At 38.6% G+C, this 24,069-nt stretch overlaps 2 protein-coding genes across 5 annotated transcripts; one reads left to right on the forward strand and one right to left on the reverse strand.

The window, feature by feature from the left end:
• Nucleotides 1–938: 938 nt before the first annotated feature.
• On the reverse strand, nucleotides 939–7,765 carry tmem263 (transmembrane protein 263). The gene is made up of 3 exons (XM_033636014.2): nucleotides 7,566–7,765; nucleotides 5,425–5,495; nucleotides 939–3,256 (listed from the first exon to the last, which is right to left on the reverse strand). Exons 2-3 carry the CDS (start codon nucleotides 5,489–5,491, stop codon nucleotides 2,949–2,951), a joined length of 375 nt encoding a protein of 124 aa, XP_033491905.1. The 5' UTR covers nucleotides 5,492–5,495; nucleotides 7,566–7,765; the 3' UTR covers nucleotides 939–2,948.
• A 3,256-nt stretch (nucleotides 7,766–11,021) lies between these two features.
• Nucleotides 11,022–24,043, forward strand: LOC117261914 (NAD-dependent protein deacetylase sirtuin-3). 4 transcript variants are annotated; one of them, XM_033634508.2, is made up of 8 exons: nucleotides 11,022–11,286; nucleotides 20,281–20,479; nucleotides 21,600–21,818; nucleotides 22,000–22,232; nucleotides 22,474–22,574; nucleotides 22,674–22,835; nucleotides 22,935–23,147; nucleotides 23,445–24,043. In XM_033634508.2, the coding sequence occupies exons 2-8, from the start codon at nucleotides 20,292–20,294 to the stop codon at nucleotides 23,643–23,645; spliced, it is 1,317 nt and encodes a 438-aa protein (XP_033490399.1). In that variant the 5' UTR covers nucleotides 11,022–11,286; nucleotides 20,281–20,291; the 3' UTR covers nucleotides 23,646–24,043. The 4 variants fall into 4 exon arrangements, with proteins under 4 accessions (XP_033490399.1, XP_033490398.1, XP_078024118.1 ...); XM_033634507.2 differs by having other exon boundaries at nucleotides 20,284–20,479; XM_078167992.1 differs by lacking the exon at nucleotides 11,022–11,286 and adding an exon at nucleotides 12,134–12,640.
• Nucleotides 24,044–24,069: the final 26 nt, after the last annotated feature.

A 24,069-nucleotide genomic window follows, 5' to 3' on the forward strand; every position in this document is an offset into this window, starting at 1 on the left:
TTATGTGAAATTTTTGACAAAATATTTGCAGTTTTAATTGTATTTAGTGTTTTTAACATTGCACAAAGCAACGCCGATGCTCCATAAAAATTGTACATCACAATTTCAAATAAATACTGACTACAGCATCGCAAATATGTTATCAACTGTGCCATTTTTTTTTTTTTAATAGTTCTTCTTGGAAAACATCCCTGACTGATGTTACCAAAAGCCACTTATCTTTTTGTTTTGCAGAGTGTTTTTAAAGTAGTGGCTCGGATGTTGTTCATAAAGTTTTACATTTACAGACAGAGCAATACGGTAATAAACTCAAGAACAACTAAGATACACACAAACAATACTGAAAAGAGTTGTTCTGAAATGCCTCTTTAGCACTGGTGGAGGAAAAAAACAGAATGAAGATTTCAAAAACATGGGGGGAAAAAGCACTGTGCAACTTGGAAAGAAATGTCCCACAAATTGCCAAAAAATAATAGATGCAGAAAAGTATAATTTAAAAAAGCTAGGTAAAAACTATATTTATTACTTTTTTTATTATTATTATTTTGCAGAGTTATTATAAATTTTAAGTATTTTTCCAGGTCATATTCTTGTTTGTTTCTTTCCCTTTTTTTCACTAATTTTCATGTTTTGAATTTTCTCTTTTTCCTAATTCCTGGGGTCATTTCTTCTTTCGTTGCTCATTGCCTTTTTTCCAGGTCTTTGAAAGAAATGAAGCCACTTTGTGTAGATTTCAAAGGGTTAAACAATAAAAATGATTCTCTAAAAATTTAAATAATTTGACAAATCTAAAACTAGAGCTTAAACCTGTATACAAGTTTCTGAAAATGTACAGATGAACTAAACATTTTAACGTTATTTAAGACAAAGTGTTTAATTTGTTTTTTAGTTTTACAGTATTGCAAGTTTTTGTAAGAATTATTCCAGTGCATACAGCCTTCAGCATATATTTCTTTATTCAAACAACTTCTAAATATAATATTGCCATGTTTCAATAAATTCTCATCGTTCAGCAAACTTCCAAACACTCTGCAACACTGATAAAAGCTCTGAAAGCTCAGTTCTACATCAAACAAGACTTAAATGGCATTTTACAGCAAAAGGTAGATTTACAAAAAGGCCTTTCTTATTTAAATGTACAGGTTTGTCAGCTTAAAAATGTACTTGACACTTGAAATTCGGAAAGTAATGTCAGGAAATCCAGCCATCAGATTCCTACAACAGTAAACACAGTGACACAGCAATACGGAGGAGCGTTAGGGTTGAGAACTGATGCTTTGAGAGATTTAGGCCCTTATGAAGCTTCTGTGTACGAAGGAGAGGTGCTAACATACTTCGATTTGAGTGTGACACTGACAAACATGTCACAGTAAAAATCAAAATATATAGTTATCCAAAATAACTGTCATGTACAAAATGTTATTCACTGAACATATACTCAACTAGTTTAGTCATAGTGAATCAGTTAACACTGTGAATGAAAATGAAGTTCATTGCAATCAAAATACTCTGAATTTTTCATTGTGAATCAGATTCTGTATCAAAAGTATGAGTCGCCTTCTACAGAGGTGAGGATATAACCACCAGAGGGCGACGTGACTGCAGAGGAAAACCAGTTCACCAGTGAATTCTTCACAACCAGCAGCAGTGATGGGTGAGACCGAACAAACTAATTGAATCAAATGACTCTTTTTAGTGTCCGGTACGTACTAGGTCAGCCTGTCGAACATTTGAGTGCTCATGAATCCCTGATTTTTAACACACACTGTTATTGTAGGGTTCTGATCACACAGCCTGCTACACTGAGTGAACAAGATGCGATTGAATCAGACTCGAGTCGAGACTGCGCATCCATGTGCCCCTCAAATGCTCATTCTTCTGACTTCGGTGTATTCATGCATTTTAAGGTGTATTGTGGAAACAAAATAGATGTTACAAAGAAGACATGTTTTTTTTATTGCTCAGAGTGTCTCACCAACACTTTGATAGCGATGAGAAAGGTAAACGGACCAGATGAGCCATAAAACAAGATCAGGGAACGACTTAATAGCTTACCTACATACAGGTGGATGATGATTAATGCATTTTATCTTGATAAATTTAAACTCAGTGGCTGGTAATGCATTGAAGATTTTTGTGGGGCGGGCAGCACTAGCTGTCAAACGTGCATGTGCTATGATTAAGTGTCACGGAGAAGCTGACACATTTTCGAAAAAGTGTCAAAGCTCAAAAGGTTCGACACATTAACACGCATCAACTCAAAAGAACCGATCCTGTGACAGGAGTCGGCCTGCCCATCACCAGCCAGCAGGTGGTTTTGATATTAAACTGGACTTTACTTTTCAGATGATGCTTTGATGATGATTTGATCAGATGTAGCGGCTCATTTGTGCAAGCGGAACTGAGCAGAGAGGTGATTAAGTCACACTAGACACATTTTCTGATCCATGTGTTTGTCAGTGAAACACCTCCTCATCAGTCGTAGATCATCATCAATCAGTGATTGTCTTGCAATTTGAAATTTAAGTGCATTTACACTCTGAGCTTTTCTCCTCTGGTGCTGAAGTTAACTGATGTAACAGGTGCAACAATTTGCAGTGAAAACAGTGTCGTCGCTTCTTATCAAAAATGAAACATTGACATTTTATTTGAACATTTTCAGGCACTGGTGATAATGGTGTAATTCCTTTAACAACAGAGCAGGAGAGTCTTTGTTAGTTCTTGCTTTGTGGGTCCAGGCCACATTAAGGGTATGAATGTGGGTTTACCAACAATCACTTTCAAAAACAAAAACTAAAAGAAAACAAAACCACAAACACCCCTCACCAAAGTGTGTACGCTAAACTTTTGAGTCCTCTGTTGCTCTTTGCCGGCTCATGAATGCTAACAGGCACAACACAGTGCGAGCCATAAAACCTCAGCTGTGTGCGTTCACTCTCCTCTCGCCGTTAGTCAGACTTGTCCTTCTTTTTGCCTCCTCCTCCTCCTATGGGAACTTTGCTGACCACTGCAGAGCCGACAGCAGACACTCCTCCAGCAACAGCAGACACTCCTCCCTTAACCAGGCCCACTCCATACCCAGGCAGAGCGGCTACAGAGCTGACGGTGGTCTTGGTGAGGTCGAGACTCTTTCCTCCTATCCAGGTCACACCGCCCACTGTCGCTCCTAAGGCTCCCTTGGTGGCGCCATACAGCCCCCCTGCTACCCTGCCGAAGATGCCTGGCTGCACCTGAGGATGGTCCTTGTTGTTGTCATCTGGTTTAAAACAACAAGAGCAACATTCGAGCAAAAATATGTCACTGGAAAATAAGTAAAAGGACAGAAATGCTCTAAACTAGGGCTGCAACTAATGATGATTTACATTATCAATTAGCCTGTTGATTATTCTCTAAATTAATTGTTGGGTTAATAAGCATCATCAAATAATGTAACACATAAGCAGTAAATGCTAAAATTTGAGAAGCTGGAACCATTTAGCATTTTGCTTAAAAAATTACTCAAACTAAGCAATCTGTTACTAGAATAGTTGCAGATTCATTTTCTGTGGATCGACTAATTGAAAAATCAACTCATCATTTCAGCTCTACACCAAACCGCATCCTCACAAGCCTTTTCAGACAGATACCCTCAAAATATGAGACAAGATTCTGCAAAACTGTCCGTGACACTATGGATGATTATTTATAATACTGATTAATCGGTTCATTCTGTTTTTGCCCAATTGAATAATTGCTTGTTAAAGGTCCAGTGTGTAGGATTAAGGGAGGATTTATCTGGAGAAATGGAATATAATATAATATAATATAATACATTTGTTTTCTCTAATCAGGTGAAAATAAGAATTGTCGTGTTTTCGATACCTTAGAATGAGCTGTTCATATCTACATATGGAGCGGTTCCTGGTCAACAGAGATGCCCCTGTCTCTACATTAACCCAGAACAGACAAACCAAACACTAGCTCTAAATAAGGCCATTCCCTTGTTTGCGTCGGCCACCCTAGTTAGCAGCCGGTCTATGACGAGCAGTGTCAGAAAAAAGACAGATTTGTAACATGACGCTGCCACATACCGTGTTTTTACTGGTTTTAATCACTTGGTCTGTTTGTTTTTAAGAGGAAGACACCTCTGTGGATAATTCTGTTCCCAGTAAAAACTTCCTGATCAATGAACACTGAAGGAATTCTAACCTAGAAAAGTTTCCACTGGTTGCAATCTGCAGTCCTCACCGCTAGATGCCACTAAATCCTACACACTGCTCCTTTAATATGAAATGTCGGTAAACAATGTAAACCAAAATTTCCAAGAGCTCAAGGTGAGGTTGTGAAATCATTCAGATATTCAATTTAAAATGGTTATTAAAAAGAAAATCATAAATTCTCGATTTTGAGAAGCTGAAAAAGTGTAATATTTTTGTTTTAAAAATGACTTGCATGATTAATCAATAATCAGAGCTGTTGCTGATTAATATTCTGTCCATCAAAAATTCAATTAAGTCTTTTAGTACTTAATCAAAAAAGTTTCTTTTGTTTCCTTACTCAGTTTAGATGTGACACATGTTACAATGCACCACACCTACAGTCAGTAACCTAAGACAACAGCATGAATTTGAAAAACAAACATTTCTATGAGCCAGAATCAGTCATACAAGGCTGCGAATATTGATTATTTTATTATCGCTAAAAGAGCTGTTTTTATTCTCAATTAAATCACTTTTTGTCTGGTCTATAAAATATGAGAAATAATTATTTAAAATGAATCCACACAGTTTTCTAGTGTCCAAAGTGATGTCTTCAGATTGTTTGTTTTGTTCAATAATCAGTCCAAAAGATAATCAGAGTTACATTATTATTATCATTATTATTATTATTATCATTATATATTCAAAGTAGGGAAAATCTGCAAATCAGAGAAGCTGCTTTGAGTTTTACATGAAATATGACTTTAAACATGAATTAATTATCAAAATAGCTCACGGTTAATGTTCTGCCAAACGACTGCTCACTTAATCTTCGAACTGTTTCAGCTCTACAATCCTTTCCTTTTTCCACAGCTTTGTCGAGCCCTTTCAGTTTAATTAAATTTTCATTGTATGAACAGGTGAAATTAAACATTATTACACTTGTGCCATCATTCAAAACTAAAAGCAGCCATAATGTGTTGAAGCTGTAATCTGTTACAGTTAAAATGTCTTTGGTAAAGAAAGGACACGGCTCTGTCTTGTTTGAACACAAACATATTGAGTCTGCACACGTTTACCAGAAGCGGATTACCCTTACTGCACAAACAGCTAATCACAATGTAAAATCCATAATCTGCATTTCCATATGTGCCCCACATCTAGTTCTTGGACTGAAAACACGATCTCAAACCTTTGAACACAGAGAAATGTGCCGCTGTCTAATGAGTTTTACAGCTGAACTTACCTGTAGCTACTGGCTCATCGTTGAGGTATGCAGGCATGTCCTCAGGCACCTGCTCCGCCTGACTCATCGCTCTGGGAAAATAAATGACACAATTACCAACAAACACAGATAAATGGGGCAGGGTGCTATAGGGAGAGAGATTCAGTCTTGTTTTCATGCTTTCCTCTTGCCATCCTCAAGTAATTTTTGCCATGGTGTAAACCCTGGTAAAGATCTGAGCCTGTGCTTATATGTTAAGAGCGCAACAGCAGAAACAACTATGACTTTTAGGAGTTTTTATGCCGTAAAATTTGCACACTTAAGTATGATTGTGTCATGGATACACACTCTGTATATTATTAAAAGCCTTTATCCAAATAGACAAAATGTTTGATATGTGACAGCCTACAGAGGAACCCTTAACTTAAGTCAATAGTTCAGAGCAAACAGCACGTAAAGAAAATAACAGGAGCTTGCTTTGGGTGTGCTGCTGATCCTAAAACAAGGCAGACCTGTTCACAGTCAGTTACAGAGCCGTGTAACAGGTTAAAAACTATGGCTGTGTATTAGCAGGAATCTGACAATACAACATCAATCACATATTGCTATATGTTGCAATACTGTGATTTCTTTTCATATAATTTTAACACAACTGTCACTGTATAAAGAACATGGGATCTGCATTAGTATTTAATAGTCCCTGTAACATTCAACAGCTCATGGCACTACTTTTTGGATAATTTTAGCAAAAGGAAGTCACGTGTTGAGGAAAAATATGAACACAATTCAAAATCAAGATACTCAAGAGTATCATTAAGCACCTCCCGAATCCAGTCACACACACATTCACACACATCACATTAGCAACAACTGGACTGGACTGTCCAATTTTATTTTAATTAAATTCTAATTTCTATTTATGCACTTATTTTAACTTGTTTTATTTGATGTCTATTTAATACCACTGTGTTGTTGTCGATGAGGGGAAGTGTGGTTGTTTTCTGTCTTTTATGAGCTGCTGGAAATTTCCCTTTGGGGATGAATAAAGTTTTTCCTATTGTATTCTTCTTTTTCTATTATTTTCTCACACCCCTAGTGAAAACATATAACAAGGGCATAGTTTACAAACTTAAAACAACTGATGCTGAAAACCAAAAATGTTACATATTTGGGTAGTTTGCTGGACTTTGGGAAACACTAACAGCATACACTGACAGTTTATATGTCATGTTATCAGTTTGCTATCACTTTTATATTATTTTCTGTATGCTAATGTATGTGTTTTGGGTGTTTTCAGCCTCTTCCTGCGATGTAAACTATTTATTTTTGTCATTTTTTTGTGATCTAACTTGTGCAAAAACATAAAACAAACTCCATATCCCCAAAGTAGACATGATGTCACAAATTGCTACCTACATTAAAAGCTTTGCTGGCTGCTTTAATGTCATCTGTTAGCCTGTAATGTTATTTCTGCTCATGAGAATAAATGGTGCTTTGTTAGGAAGTCGTGAAATATGCTCCGGGGAAAGTGTTATTCAGTCATGGCGTTTTATTAGGTCAGAGATGAACAAAGGGACGTGTTTAGCAGCTGCAACTGCTCAGTAAACACCATTATCACCGTGTTAGGTTAGCATAACGTTACAGTAGCAGTTGGCTAACGGCCCCACCATTGAGTACAGTGTAAAACTTATGCTAAGTGACGTTAGCTAACCGTCACTGTTTGTTTCGTGGCAGACCGCGTTAACTTATGCTAACCTAGAGTTAAAAACACGGACACTAGCTTAAAAGTTGGCGACTTACTTCGCAATTTAATTTTATAAAACGGTTTCCATCTCACTTTTAAAGCTAAAACATATCCAACTTGTCTTTAACACGCCCAAGTGTGAGGTTGTTTTGCTTTTAGTCGCCATAATTAGCTTATTTGTTCAATCTTGTAGCTGAGGCATCCAGACACGTCACGTCTCCCCCAAAACACTAAACATCACTTTTTTCCACACTTAATCATCGACATTTATTGAAGTTTCCTCCTCTTAGTTACAATAATAGTCGAGAGGAGTTTCTTTGAAGGTGGTTTAAAGGATAAAATGGCTCGTTTTTTGTTGTTGTGCACAACTTCTCATGGCTGACACCAACTGAACACCAAACTGTAACTGAGCACTTACCTTGCTTTGTGTCGTTATCAAACTGATCCAATGTGCTGTGCTGTGCAGTAACGTGAAGGACCTCAAACTACCTGAGTTTAAGCGCTCCCACGGCCTGTAATCATGGAGCTGCTGCTGGTGGAGCTGACTTGTGTTGTCTGTCTCTGGCTATATTTTGGAGGAGGACCTCAGTCTCCACCCATATAAACACACAGAGGTTCACACTGTCTGCGGGATGGAGCTCCAGCTGCCGGCTGCCTCTGCTATTTATGACCACATGCATACACATTAAAGTAGTTATTACTGCCTGGGTTATTGTTTTATTATTTAATGTTTTAGTTCACGAACAAACACGAGGATTTTCTTTTTTATTTATACATAATTGTAATTGTTTTCGTGATAATTAGGAACAGTTTTGTCAGGATGTTAGGGAATTTGTGCAGGATGTTGTGATGCATGTGAGGATAGAAATAAAAGGATAACATATGATGAAGGTTAATTTTGTTTGGGGTCCCTAACCGTCACTTTGGCGGGAGATGACACTGATCCAAATACCCCCCCAAAAGAACATCCGCCCCTCAAAGCGGAAGTGACGTCCATCCTATTGATCCTAAATCGAAGATCGTCTCTTGAAGAAGGAGACGTCACATTGTAGTATTTTAAATAGGCCAATATCAAATACCCCGGTAGAAATTACAAGTATTTTCATGGGGAAAGCAACAAATAAAATAAAATATAATAAAATAAAAGCACGTAGACAAGGCTGGGTTTGGGCTGTGGTAATCTTATTATTTGCAGATAATTCTGGGCAGCATCACTAAGGCACTTCGAAATGGTTAGTTCCCTTCATTACTACATGTACTGACTACTAGTTGTATAGAGCAGACCTGTGTCTGTCACTGGTCAAGAGGCAGGGTAAATCCTACACCTGACAAATCTGACATATTAGGCAGTTTTTGATGTGGTTTGCAATGAATAGTCACATTTAAAAAGTTACTCAAATATTATGAGCTGAAGGGATGTCCTGGTCTCACTGTCTGGACTTGCACATTCTAGTTCTGACCTGATCTTAATTTTTAGGGTGCCATCGTGCACTGAACACCTAATGTAGTGCGGCAACAACAGCACTGAATGAGTGAACAAGGACCAATTCAATCAGACGGAAGCGAGACCTCCGCCAGCCAAGGTCAATGGTGCATTCATGTGCTCCAAGGATGGTCATACTTGTGACCTCACTGTGTTCAAAGCCATGCTTGTATGCTTGGGGTAAGAAGAGGCCTTGTCATGATGTAAAAAAAATATTGCAGTTGTTTGTAGAATTTTGTACAGCCTGTTCTTCCATTGTAAATATTTGTCATCTGCAGCTGAAGCTTTCATTTCTATGTTTTGTTTTAGCCTACTGCTAGGAAGCTGAGGTTTTCTGCTGACTCATGAGTTACTTTGAACACTGTTTTTAAAAGCTGTGAGTGATGCTTTTTTTCTTTTGATGTGTAGAGAATCGTTGTCCCGTTTTGCTGCATCTGAAACTGGTAATTGGATGTGCTCAATGTTTAATGTGGAAGCAACATCAACACTTCAAAGAAGATGTGTTGTTTCATTGCTCAGAGTGGTTAAACAAATTGTTAATAAGGGAAAACAAAGGGAACAGATCAGGTGAGCAAAGAAATATGATTGGGAATTCATTTTTCAAATTATTCTGACACCACATGAATACAGCACCAGGCTGCGGAGGTAACTGGGACGTCTGTTACTTGCCCATAGACTTTAATACTAACTACATACCCAAGATGGTGCTTATTCATTTCAATGGAGTTGCTCACCTGGCACATACGGCAATATAATTTTCTAGTTTCCTGCAGCCCACTGAATATGCACAATAATGTTTTTCCTGCGAGTTACCACTCAGCTCATGAACATTACATTGTGATGATGTCACAGATTTTTAAATCACTTTTATAAGGCTGAGAAAAGTTTTACAAACATAAAAAGTGTTGAGAGTCATAACTGACCTTGTCTACAGTTGGATGTGTCTTGTCAACAGTTTTACAGACGTCTCTTTTACAGTGGTGGTCTATGGGGAAAATGCTTTTTGTGCCACAGGGCATTTTTTTTGCTGCAAACCCGCAGTGGCCACTGGGAAAAATTTGCTGCAAGGCCGAGCAGCTTTCCTGTTGGCCTGTACTTGCCCCTTAAACAACGACAGATCATTGGTCAGTGACTTTTCTATAACATTGTATTGAGCTTACATAGCCTACCTACATACAAGTGAGAAGCTGATTCAATGCATTAAAATAAATAGAGTGCTTCAGGGATGATGTTTTTCTGTAGGCCAACATGGGAGTTAGCATCACCCACCATCCTTCATCAAAAAGCCTGTGGGAATTTTCTATTGGATTTTGGATCACTGCAGAAAATAAGCTCTGTGGCAAACAAATGTTTATGATACATCTTATGTACAACATGACAATCTCCACAAATACACACCACTTTTATGACCAATGTTGTATGACTCAACGTCAGCCATGGTTGGGGTGATGACGTTCCATAATCTCAGTTAGCAACTTAATAGCAACCGCCATTAAGAGACATAAAAGCTTCAAAATAAACGAGTGGGGCACTGACTTATTTCATGTCAATAAACAACACGTAAAAGTCTCTTAAGCTTGTGTGAACCACAGACCTTATTTCAGGTGTCTAACCAAAAACCCATTTACTTCATGATGAGAGAACCAAGAATGGTAAGATGCTTACTCATTTCCAGATTTTAGGACTCATTCCTGAGGCACTCTATGTTTTATCTTTAATAATGTTAACTTATAGGCCTATATGATTACTGGTAATGCATTGCACAGAAGTTTTTTCGGGAGGGAAGCACTTGCTGTTGAACCTTCAGGTACTATGACAGACTCTCCTGGAGAAACTGACCATATTTTGGAGAAAGTATAAATACTTGACCATTTAAAAAGGTTTAAAACATTTAAATATATCAATATGTCTCCCCATCACTGAGTCCTATCTGACACAGGGGGTGCGTTCTGAATCGCATACTTTTTCTTTTTACTTTTAGTAGGCTATATACTGCAGCTGCCCTTAAAAAGTATGCACTGTTGCGTGCAGTATGCACCCAAGTGACCATACTAGTTCCTCATACACTCTCTTACACCCTCAACTTTTACCCTCTTGCTCATATATCCGTTACCATGGGGATAAAACAAAGGATTGTGGGAAAGGATAACCAGAACAGCATGCTGGCTTGCATGCTGCAAAATCAGACCGGATGTAGTTGGACATCCTGGCATTTTTGGCAAACTGCATTTGACATACTATATATTGGGACGTACTAAATCATTTTCTGGCACACTATATAGTATGGTAGTATGGGTACAGTGGGTACTGGAAAGCGGAAACAGAGCACCACGTGACTCCAGCTCTTGTTTCCCGCCTGTATTCGTAATGACTTATTTAGTACCCGGAAACAGCGGCAGAGTGACGTCTCTTTCCCTAAATCTCACCCCTCCAGGCTGCATGTAGATAAAGTGCATGTGTCTGAGAAGAGGAGACACTGTTACTGCGACTGGAGCAGATGTTTCCTGACTGCAGAGGCTCGTAGATTATAAGAGTTTAGAGATTAAGACGTTTGGTTTCCTTTTGGATGTGAAACAAACCGAGTGGCCCAACAGAGTCTGCAGTGTGTCGTCGCCGTCTGGTCAGCATTCAAAAGTTCCGCCGTCTAGAGAGACAGGTAGCTAATAGCAATATTAATATAACGTTAATGTGTTATTATTATTATTATGATTAGAGGTCTGGGGATGTGGAGCTCCACCGTTTAATAACAATGGCAGTGATTCCTGCAGAGCCCCCCTCCAGTCAAATATATGTTGTTCTTGTTGTTGTGTCACCTGGGGGTTTGTGCCTCACTGCAGAGGGGTTTGTGTAATACAGCTGCAGTGATAAGTCATTTAATCGATTCGTTGATAGACAGAAAATGGGTAGCAACTATTTTAATAGTCAAATAATTGTTTTAGTAATTTATTTAAGCAAAAAGCCAAGTATATGCTGGTTGATGCTTCTTAAATGTGAGAATTTAATGCTTTTCCTTGTCATACATAATACTCAATGGAATAGTTTTGATTTTTGGACTGCTGGTTGGACAAAATCTACCATATGAAGAAGTCACCTTTGTCTCTGGGGAATTACACAGGGTATGTTCGCTTTGTGAAACACTGATTGACATTTTAAATCATTTTCTGACTTTTCATTGACAAAACGATTGCCTGATTAGTTTGACACTAGAGGACTGTTTCACATTTAGCTACTGAAGGTGAAAGTTTGTTTGTACTCACCTGAAATCCTTGTTTAAGAGGTGTAGGTGTAGTAAGAGCAGGATTTGTGACATCACAACTAGTTTGACAGCCAGTCATTGTTCAGTATGCAACTTAAACAAGTGTGATGTGGATACTTAAAGCAACAGTTCACCCCAAAATCAAATATACACATTCTTCTCTTACCTGTGCAATACCACTCGAATATAATGGAACTATGTGGACCTCGGCTTGTGGTACTCAAAGCACCAAAACAATACATTTGAAAACTCAACAGGAATGTCATTTTCCAAAAACTCAGGACTTGGTTATGTAAGATAATCCACAGACCGTGTTGTGAGCAGTTTCATGTAGGAACTATTTCCTCTCTACTAAGTAACTCCCAGCAACTGTATCACCGTGCAGAGGGAAGCTCACCCAGCGCCACTGAGCCAGCTAACGTTAGAGCTGAGCTGAGGAGGACGCCATTAATGTTTTCGTCTTGCACTAGATGCACACTTCCTTCTGCGCAATTCTTCAGTTAGTGGGTGTAGTTCAGTAGAAATAAAATAGTTCCTACATGAAACTGCTTGTGTAACCGGGTCATGTTTGCTGGAAAGAGACATTGCTGCTGAGTTTTGAGTTCAGATGTATAGTTTTGGCACTCTGAACACCACCAGCCAAGTGCCATCTAGTTCTATTATATTGTAGAGAAAGCAGATATCTCTATGGCCGATATCTCCAACACTCTGCAGCTCACACCAAAACAATCTAGATTGATAAACAGCACCACAGGTAAGAAGGAAAATATGTACTTTTATTTTGGGGTGAACTGTCCTTTTAAAGGCTCTAGGTCAAATACACTGAGAGTGGAGGGGAGACATCTTGTATTTTCATAGACTCTGGATTGTAAAACATGTCTGGAGGGGATCTTTAGTATAACCAGATCCAGTAATGCTTGTACTCAGTAAATGTCCCAGATGCAGATGGTTCTCCTAATTCAGTGGCTTATTCAGTCTTATGAATATGTATAAAATGTACAATACCGCTGTATGTGATGTTAAAAAAACAAACTATGAGGTCCATCACAAGACTTATTACTCAGTTTAATCTGCATCTAAAACAACATAATGCTAGCCATTTTATAATCATTTACAAATGAGAAAGAGAAAACAAAAATTCTACTCAGTTATAAGATTTCTAATTAACTTTCTCTTGATCTGCCCATGAATGAATCTACTTGCACTTCGGTAAACTGATTTATAACAGATTACATAATGAATGGCTCCATCCTATGTTAGTCTGTTACAGTTAGCACAGTGTATGGGTTGATAGTTTTCATGTGCATGGCCTGTGTGCAGGTCCTTTGAAGTCTAAAAATGTATCAAATTCAGTTTTATAAATTATAGGCCTTAAAGGTTATTACATTTTCTTTAATTTGAATTTGTAAGGTCTTAATTGACACAAGCATTATATATTTAATGTAATTTATCCATCTTTTAATATATTTTTCTCAAAATGAGTCAAGCTGTTTTGTATGAAAGTTCACATTTACAAATACAGATACAAATCTTCAAACCACTGACCCTAATACTGGCTTTTTACTTTATAGTTGCACAAACTTGACCTAACTTACTCTAATAATAACCATATTCCTACATAAAACCTGCCTCTGCACAGGACCACATATATGCTACTTACCTTTATACTTACCTGCAATATTTGAATAAGAAAAAGATGATTTGTCCAAAAATCTGTCTTAATTTCAGTTAAAAATTATCTCGTAAAGGTCTTAAAAAGTGTGCCTGACACCTGTAGATACCTTGTGTGTAATGAGATTTTGGTCCCAGCAGGTGCCACTGTAGCCTCACTGTTAGTAACTCCTCTGTGAGATCTGAGACTGACTGCAAGTAATTCTTGCAGCTCTGCACAACCAAAAGTGATTCTTCTTCTTGTTTTTCTAAAAATCTGAATTAGGTCACACACAGTTAGACACACTGATGTGTCCTCAATGACATGCCTTGCTGACAGGCTAGGTAATGGCCCTTTTTATGTTCAATTATTCATTCATTCATTCATTTTCCATGAGCCCTGTGATAGTCTGGCGACCTATCCAGGGTGTACCCTGCCTCTCCCCAAATGTCAGCTGGGATAGGCTCCAGCCCCCCTGTGACCCCATTTTATATTTAAAAAGGTTAAAACTATTGTGCTTTCTAAAGGCCCATTCTTAGTATAACTCTTTGATTAGTCGATTAATCATTCGATCAACAGCTAAAACCCATCTTCAGGAAACAATTTTGGTAACCAGTTTGTTGTGATAAAGCTGTATTTTGTAACTTTTATAAAAAAAAATGTTTTTGTCACAGTTGTTGAAAGTGTCACTGTTTTCACACAGAACTAAAGGAGAATTATAATCTTTGAGAAAACAATCCGAGACCCGGCCGCCATGTTGAAAACAGTAGAGCAAAAACCAAGCGCTGCCACCAGGCCGGAGCGGTACACTTAAATATGTTTCTGAAAACATTTATAGAGATAGGCAATGCAGCAACAGAATCTTGATTCATATGCCTATTTTGACTGCAGTTCATGAGTCAGTGATTAACAGCAAATGCTATCAGAATCACTATAAGGAGGAGGAAGAGGAACATGATGTTTTTCACATGTACGACTGTGTGAATATAGTGACAGTTTCAGCAAATATGACAAAAGGTTATTTTCATAAAAGTTACCAACTTTAGCTTTAAAGGCATTTCTCAAACATAAATGACCAAAACATTTGCTGGTTTCAGCTTCTCAAATAAGAGGATTTGTGAATTTTGTTTGCCATATGCCCGTGATACTGAACTTGTGGCCCACAGGCCAAATGTGGCCCTTGGGTGCTGGGTGACCCGCTGACCATTTTTTAATTCTCAACAAAAATGAACTGATTCACAGATTTTTTTTTTTTTTTTGATTCTTTTATTGTAAATGGGGTGCCAGAGTGCATTTTTAAAAAGCATCAACATGCAGCTTGTTTATTTAAAAGAATAAAGTACCAGGGGAGGATCCCCCCGATCCCCCGACAGAGGTAGCTATATTATTCATATATTAATTATTAATGTTTATTTAATAACTGGCCCCCATGCAAAGCAAGTTGAGCATCCTTGCTTTATACGATTGAAATATATATATATACATATCAATAAATATCAGTGTGTTTTACAAAACAGTCAACATTTGACATTTTCTAGACTAAACAGTTACTTAATTTATTAAAAAAATAGTGGTGTGATGCAGCCCTGAATATCTTTAATTAACTGGGCAGCATATATTTTTTGTTTTCTGTGTCTTGTTCTGTTGTATGTCTGTATGTGTAGTTTTACGGCAGGACAATATATTATTATCATATTATTTAGATATATCTTAAATATTTTCGTCTCCTGGTTTTCAAGGCTGCATCACAGTAAAGTGAATTATTTTTCTGAACTTATCAGACTGTTCTAATATTTGCTTTTACCCACTTAGTCATTACATCCACATTACTGATGATTATTTATCAAAAACAATAGTAAACCTTACAATATTGTGACAATGTTTGGTCAAAAAATATCAACATAATTGATTATCTCCACATCACTCAGCCCTTTCTAGTATCATGAGTTATGGCTTGACATTTTTGTCAGGGTGAGAGTGGACCTGTGCTCAGTGTCTGTTTTTCAGATCCTGTTCTCTCAAAGAATCTACACGGTTGTACAAATAACATCACACCCCATTATTGTTAGATTGGTGTTTAATTTGGGGCTGGTGAGTCCTTCGAGAAGTAACAGGACAAGAGACATTAGTTAGCCATCAAACCACTGGGCAGCATTAGCTCTCCACCGCCCTCCTCCGCCTCCGTGTGAGCAAACAATAAACTAACACAAATTAGGGCTCGCTGCTTTGTGTCAGATTGAGAGTCCAACAAAGATGCTACACAGAGTGATATGTCATTAGTGAGCAGGTGGGGAAGGACGACATAGAGCTGTTGCCTCTCCAACTAAGTAATGAAGAGGTTTCCTTGGCGACCGGGCTGCCTGTTGCCATCCGTGTGTCGGGGGGGCAGCAGAGATCAAAGTCAGCTGTCCTCAATTCTGCTGTAAGTGGAGGGTTAAACGCCGGGGTTGCAGGGGAAAAGCCCCTCATTAAACTTAACCAAATCTCCTTTAAGACACAGCTGACGTGACGTTTTAGTCAAGAGGCAGCAGGTACATGGTTTTAACTCTCGAGACGGGACTGTCCACAGCTTCAGGCTGCTGCTGCTGACAGTGACAGAGGGTTTGGATGTGTTGACTGTTTATTTCAGTTTAGTAAAGGGTTATAAGTTCATAGCACTGGACCACACAGTGGAAACAAATCTCTAAAATACTGCTTTTGTTGTTCAAATTCTAGTTTGTTTTAATTCACAATAAGTAGACCTGATGAAAAAAAATAGATGAGTCAATTGACAGACAATTTATCAACAACAATTTTAATGATTATTTTAGTTTTTCTCTTTTTTTAAAAATATTTTGTATTTTGAAATGCAGTGTTATTACACTCACAGTCGATACAAATGGATATACAAGCAGTGAAAAACAAGGTTTTTCAGAGATAATGATTTTGTAATTTTAAATAGTTTTATATAATCTCTCAGCCTTGGTTTCATTTAGATTGACGCGTAATTTATTTCTCTCCATTTTCAAGAATGACTATGAAAAAAGTGCTATAATATACTGTAAGTACACATCCAGAGAGGTAGAGGTAAAGGGAAAAAAATAATAAAATAAGTAAAAATGTTTGTAGAAGTTTGGCCTCCCATAATTGCACATTACATTAAAATATGTAGACACATAAGAGCGTACAATAAGGAAAATAATAAAAAGCCAAGAATGTCCTTTTAATCAATTATCTTAAAAAAGTCAGGTGTCAGAGGTTTGACATGATTATTGAAGTTTTTCAAAGCAAAATATGCTAAAAATTGCTGGTTTAAGCTTCTCAAATGTGACAATTTGTTGCTTTTCCCCTGTTTTATTTTATTATGAACTAAATAACTTCAGGTTTTGGATTGTGGGTTGGACAAAACAAGTAATTTCAAATTTTCAAGACATCACCTTGGCCTTTGGAAAGTTGTCATAGGCATTTTTTACTGTTTTCTGACATTTTACAGAGCAAATGTTTAGTTAAAAAAATAGTTTAATTTAATTTTAAAAAAGTCATTCCCGTCAACTATATCAACCTGAAAAGAGTTTACAAACAGGAATCATATATTGTTAAAGTTATAATATGTATCAAAACAGTTGTTTTCAAAGTAGAAATTATCTTATTTAATTTATTTGTCTCATTTTTAATTTTTTTTATTCTGGGCTTTTTCCTATGTCACATTATTGTAACATTACAGACAGGAGCTCCTGTTCCTCAGTGAGCAGTAAATGTTGAGGAGAATCTGCTGTCGCATTTTCCTCCCACTGCTCTTCGCTGGTGTTTGTCTTCTGGTCCCAGCCTCTGGAGCTGTAAAGGGATTATCCATTAGCCTGGCTTTTTGGGGGGTTACTGGTGACCACTGAGGTGTGCCCTGTGTTGTAGAACTGTCCTAATAAGATAACTGTAACCCTCATATGAGCAGCGACACTGCTGGTGGTCCGGTACTGGTACACACTCAGCTTTTTGACTGGGGAGAGCTGCGAGAACAAGCAGTGTGAAAGGCCAAGTAATCCTTTTTAAGCCTTTTGTCATTTATACAGGGATTTATTTGTCATTAAAGAATGATAATGGTGTTTGTGGCACAATTAGGCCTCTATCAGATAAAAAAGTGGGCATTTAAAACACTGAAAAGCAGTTTGATGTCATAAAAAATAACTTTTGTGCACCTGTACAAGGGATGATTTTTATTATAACTTTAAATCATTTTAATTTGTTTTAGTTGCTGAAGTGTCCTCCATTTTGTCAACAACGTCCTTTCCTGTTTTGACTGTTTGTAACCCTGCTGCTGCCGCACCACAGTTTTCTGCAGCCACACTGATTGTTAGGTTTCTTTAGACTTCTTTTATGTATCTTTGTGTACTTTATTTTTTATTTTACGTCATTTGTGTGCATGACTTTTTCTTAAAGTGTAATTTCTCCAGGTATGATAAGAAGGCATTTTAACCAGGGGCGTTCCCAACAACTAATCTCTGATTAACCTTTTGAAACCTGAGCAAATTGGCTTGATTTGTTCAAAAACATAGGAGCGAAAGAAGAAATGACCAAAAAAATTAGCCATAAATTGGTAAAACGAGAAAATTAAAAACAACAAAATTAGTTTATATTAAAAACAAACAAACAAAGGAAACTAAAGTTAAAAACAAACAAATACAGAAAGGACCTAGAAAAGTGCTTGAAAATTAAAATATAAATACATTACTTTAAAATGTAATTATAAATGTAGTTTTTCTGCAGCTTTTTTTCTTTTTTCCCCTAGTTTTTTAAAATACATTTTTAATATATATATTTTCAATTTGTGGGACATGTCTTACCAAGTTGCTCATTGCCTTTTTCCCCGTGTTTTGAAAGAAATTGCACCAATTTGCTCAAAGTTCAAAGGTTTAAATACTTGTGAAAGGCATCTGAAAGCAGCACAAGTAAATTGATGTTGCTCCAGGTTTCAAAGGGTTAAAAAAAGTTCAAACTTTGACTAATGGAGTAGTGTAGAAGTAAGAAAAAACTCAGAAAAGAGAAAAAATTCTGCGCAATTTAATCAATAAGATTAAACATTGTCCAAAACATTACTGCATTAAAGTGCCATTTGAAATCGTTAATCACGTTTCAGTAACCAAAATCGTACTTTAAATGCCGCTGAAATGTGCTACACTTTGCACTGTGCATTATGAACACTGCACATAGTCTTACAAACAAGACAACAACTCACTAAATAAAAGTTAGTGAATAACATGAACTGAAAATGATATTCTTTAGGAAGAGAAGTCTTTCATTGGGTGAACACAGTCACATAAAATAATAGTAGTTTTAATAATAGGTTTAACCAACTAGTATTTCTGGTACCGACTAGTCAGAGTAGCAACATTAATCGACTAGTCAACTAATCGCCCACAGTCCCTAGTGTTGACGTACACTGCACCATCTGTGTGAGACCTTAATAACTGGGCTGGTGATTTATTGCCTGTACTCAGCAGTGTCTTTTTGAGAGGAGTCCAGACAAAAGCTGAGACCCTCACCCTCCCGCTGTTTTTAATAGTTCTTTAGGATGTGCAGGGAGAAGAAAACAGTAGTAATGTGGGGGCTTCAGCCTTCAAGGAGGCAAAGTGAGAGAAGATTGAGTGCAGAAAATGAAAGTAGTTTGGAGAATGTGAGATTTTTAAGATGGTTCAAAGGGTCATCTACCATTGTTAGAAGCTTGCATCAGTTTTAACTTGGTAATAATACTTTTTTTAGAATGTTAATGTTAAAGCTTTAAGGTGACATCGTCCCAAAGGCTGCTATGTTTTTTTTTTAATGTTTTTGGCTGCTCTGTAAGCCTTCAGTGACCCCTCTCCTCCTCTCCCGTCCCCTCCGGAGGGCGATAAGGTGCTGCTGGAGAAAAGCTGGTCTTATCTCCCTGCTGCCCTCTGAAGCAGTCATGTTTTATGGGTTGTAGCTCTTTTGTTTCCTTGTCCGCTGCCTCTCCCTGATCACTCACACTCATTCCTCATGGAAGTTGTTTGAAGGCCTAGAATAGCTTTGGAAAAGAAGCCCCCCCTCCTCCTCTTCTTCTTCTTCTACTCCTCTGTTCCCTCTTTATTGAATCCCGCCTCCGTATCATTTATCTCTGGACCCCCCCTTCTCTCCCTTTTCCTCAGTTTGAGGGGGCCGTTAGGGGGCATCCTCTTTTCTCTCCCAGCTGGGTTTGTTGACACACAGTCAATCTACGGTTCCCTTTCACCTCTGCCACCCCTCTTTTTAACTCTCACACCCCCTCACCCCTCCGCCTTACCCTCCACTTTCCCTCAACAGTAAAGCTGCCACAGCTGTGGACTGTATTAGCATAGCTGCTGAGGAGCGGGGGGGGGGGGGGGGGGGGGGGGGGGGGGGGTGCGCTAAATATATATTGCAGCCATTACCTTTTGTTCAACAGTTGACAGTTTTAAAACATTTCGGCCTGTCTATGTGCAAAGGGAGCGAAGAGAAAAGGATGATTTCAGTGTAACAGCTTTTTAAATATGGGACAGAGGCAGAGCAAATCACTGAAAACAAGTCGGTATATAATTAATGCAGTTTTAAAAAAAAAAAAAGGGAAATTAAAATATTTTCTATTTTGCACAACAAAAACATGTTTTCATGTCTGACATTTAAACGTCATTTGGAAACAGTCTCACTTTGTCCTGATAGCTCAGAGGAAAGGAAACCTGTTTTACAGTGATTGATGTTTAATTTAGGCTGAATGATTTTTTTATTCCTGCTGTCAGCAGGTGTGGGAATGAACAGGTCCAGGTCCAGGATGACCCGTAGCTCCAGCTCTCAGACCAGGCACAACGACCCCGCAGAGACCCAGGAGGACTCTGGGTCGGGTCTGTATGGAAAGCAGCGAAGGAAGCAGACAGACTCTGCTTTGGCCCAGGACCTCAGTCAGATGAGTGTGAGTGGACAGGACGGTTTACCCATAAGGTGCGGACATATTACAGTAACCTTTACTTGATTTTTTTAAAATGTATGATATGAGAAGATGAATTAGAGCAGGAGGTCACACTGTAATACCAAGATCAGCGATTAACAAACAGAAAAAAACACGTTTATCATTATTATTAGTAAGTACATGCACATACGTATACACAAATACCCACATATACGCACACTTGAACATACATGCAACAGGTACAAATCCCCAGATTGGAGTGGAAGCAATGTGTCTACTGCTAGCTCACCTAGCACCACTGAGCTAGCTAACGTTACAGCTCAGCCGAGGAGGACGCCATTAATGTTTACATCTCGTGTTGTCATGAGCCTCTCATCCATGAGTAGATGCACGCTTCCTTCTGCGCGGTGATGCAGTTGGGCAGTTTCAGATTACATTTCAGACCTGTTACCTCTGCATAGTTTGAGATCCTCGGGCAGAGGTCTTCTGCTTGTCCCAGAGTCCAGGCTGAGGACCAAAGGGGACAGAGCTTTTGCAACCAGGGCCTCAAGGCTCTGGAATGACCTGACCGAGGATATAAGGCTGTCTGAGTCACTGGCTTCGTTTAAGTCTCTCCTAAAAACATATCCTGACTTTATCTGAGCTTTCTGTCTATTTTTCTGCTATCTTATTGATTTTATTTCCCATTTATTATCTTGATTTTACCTTTGGCCTTATTTTATCTTTTACTAGCTGACATTTTATGACATGTTATTTGTTTTATTCCCCTTGTGTTTCAAATGTGTTAAGTTTTATTGTACAGCACTTTGTAGCTGTGTTTTGAAAGGTGCCATATATATAAAGTTTATTATTATTATTATTATTATTATTATTACATTTTTTGGTGGTTTGAGCCCCACAAGCCGAGAGCCATCTAGTTCTGTTATATTCAAGAGAAGGCAGACATCTCTATGGCAGATATTTCCACCACTCTGCAGCTCGCCCCAAAACAATCTAATCTTCATCTGAAAAAACTCTTTGTAAAGAGATTATGTCTCTTGGTTATACATAAACTGTTTAATATAAAATCATTTTTGTTGCAGGTAATTTTGTCAGGTATGTCACATATGGATCAAGTTGTGTGTATGTGTCTTTTCCTGTCCTGCTCTCCAGTGAAGGACAGATGTCTGAAGGTAGCAGTGACCCTGTTCTGGCTGTTCATTCCTCTGGGTCCACCTCTGGTCAGGACAGTCCATCTGCGTTAGCTGCTAAGTCCTCATCCCGGGGTGGTCTGGCCTCTGTGGCCCGGCTGGTGAAGCTCGGCCGCTGTAAGAACGTGGTGGTGGTGGCCGGAGCAGGAATCAGCACAGCCAGCGGCATCCCAGACTTCAGGTTGGTGTCTGTCGAATTTTGTTCTCTCCGCCCTCCTCTCCATCGTCGCGTTACTATTGCTGAGTCTTTTTACCTGAAGTGTAAACCTGTTCAGTGAATATAGAAACTGTCCAGACTCACTGTTACCTGCTCTTTACTGAAAGCATCACCATAATGTCAAAATGTCTCTTCACATTTTCAGGACTCCAGGAACAGGTCTTTACGCCAACCTGGAGAAGTACAACATCCCTTACCCAGAAGCTATTTTCAACATCGACTACTTCTCCAACGACCCGCAGCCCTTCTTCTCCCTGGCCAAGGCTCTGTATCCCGGACGTCACCGACCAAACTACATACACTACTTCATCCGCATGCTTCATCACAAAGGCCTGCTGCTCCGAATGTACACTCAGAACATCGATGGACTGGAGAAACGTAAGTGAGATTTTAAAGGGAAAAAATATACTAAGAAATTAAACTCTGTAATGTAAATATGATAGTATTCCTATGTACAGTATGTCTGTGAACGCACCACCAGGAGGCACACTGGATTTGTGCAGTGTCTCTTTTTCATGACCAGTAGTTGCACAACTTGACACTTCTGTTTTATTTCCCAGAATTAACTTTCTTGTTTGCTCTTGATGTCTGTTATAATATTCAATAACTTTTTTCACAGTGTGTGGCATCCCAGATGAAAAGCTTGTGGAAGCTCACGGTAGTTTTGCCACAGCTTCCTGTCACCTGTGTTATACTGCATACCCTGCAGAGGAGGCTAAGGTATGTCTGACCCCTTGTTAAAAAAACATTCTAATTCAATATAATAATTTGCAGCATTTGATGTTGATGTAATGCTGTCCTCATGTGTTTGTTTCGCAGCATGCCATAATGAACGATAACGTCCCCATATGCACATTCTGCGCTGCAACAGTCAAACCTGACGTTGTGTTTTTTGGCGAGGACCTCCCTCAGAAGTATTTCCTCCACACTAAAGACTTCCGCAAAGCCGACCTGCTGATCATTATGGGCACATCTTTACAGGTAAATATTTTTGATATCTGCATTCAGTTCCTAAAATGGGTTCTAGTACATTTTGTGAGCAGATAAACCCTGAGCTCAAACAAAAATTCACTGTTTCAGATTGAGCCATTCGCCAGCCTGGTGAACACAGTGCGCTCCACTGTGCCACGGCTCCTCCTGAACCGACACGCTGTGGGTCCCTTTGAGAAGGTCCCCTTGCGAAGAGGAGACCGCGTTGAGCTGGGTGACCTGGAGGATACAGTGCGGAGGTTTGCCGAAATGCTCGGCTGGAATGATGAGATTGAGGAGCTGATGAGGAGTCAGGAAACACTGGTAGGTTACATTTAAACACTTGGCCTTTAACACTAGGTTATACAAGAATTTACAAACTATTAATCACTTTTTTCCCCTACCTAATTTAGTGATCATCACATCTCTGTAGTGGAATTAACATCATACTATGCATGCATACTCTAATCCACCAGCAGATGGAGACATGAAATACTTTTCAATGTATATAATATTCACTCATTGTGCAAATTTAGAAAAAGCAAAGCCTCTTTCACTTTCTCTTGGCTCTATTTAAAAAAACACCTCTGCTGACTGTTGTAATAATCTCTCTCTTTGCAGAGCGTCCCTTCATTGATAAGCAGCCCTTCGTCAGTGAGTGGACAGACAGCTTGCCAGAGCAGAGGAGCTCCAGAGCCTGTAGGTGTGATGGAGACATCCAGGTCCAGACCAGCAGGTCAAAGAGCAGCCAGCAGCGGCGGCGAGGAGACAGACTCAGAGACGGACAGCAAGAGCTCCGTTTCATCCAGCCTGAGCAACTGATGCTGAATGTTTTACTAACGATGGCACTGGAAAGGTTTGAGACGATTACTTCTCTCCTTCGTTAACACGCGTTACTTTTTATCTGGTTATTTTCTTCTTGCTGCAAAATGGTTTTCATTGTGTGCAGTGGAGTGAAAGTACATCTTACCCCAGAAGAGTGTATTATGTTCATATGTAAATCAAATTATCAGTTTATCAAGCTACCGACGAGCATAATTAAAGCACTTATTATAGAGGGAGGGTCCATTCAGAACACTAGTAAATAAATATCAGAGCCCTGTAACAAATGTTTCTTCAGATGTTTTATACGTCCCATGTCAGTTCACTTGTTAATGTTTTATATCAGCTCAACACTGTATTTTAACAATATTTAATAAAAGTATTGTGTAATGTTTGCATCATTTGTCCTCTTTTTATAAGGTTA

The sequence above is a fragment of the Epinephelus lanceolatus genome, chromosome 5, assembly GCF_041903045.1.
Source record: "Epinephelus lanceolatus isolate andai-2023 chromosome 5, ASM4190304v1, whole genome shotgun sequence".
Taxonomy (NCBI): domain Eukaryota; kingdom Metazoa; phylum Chordata; class Actinopteri; order Perciformes; family Serranidae; genus Epinephelus; species Epinephelus lanceolatus.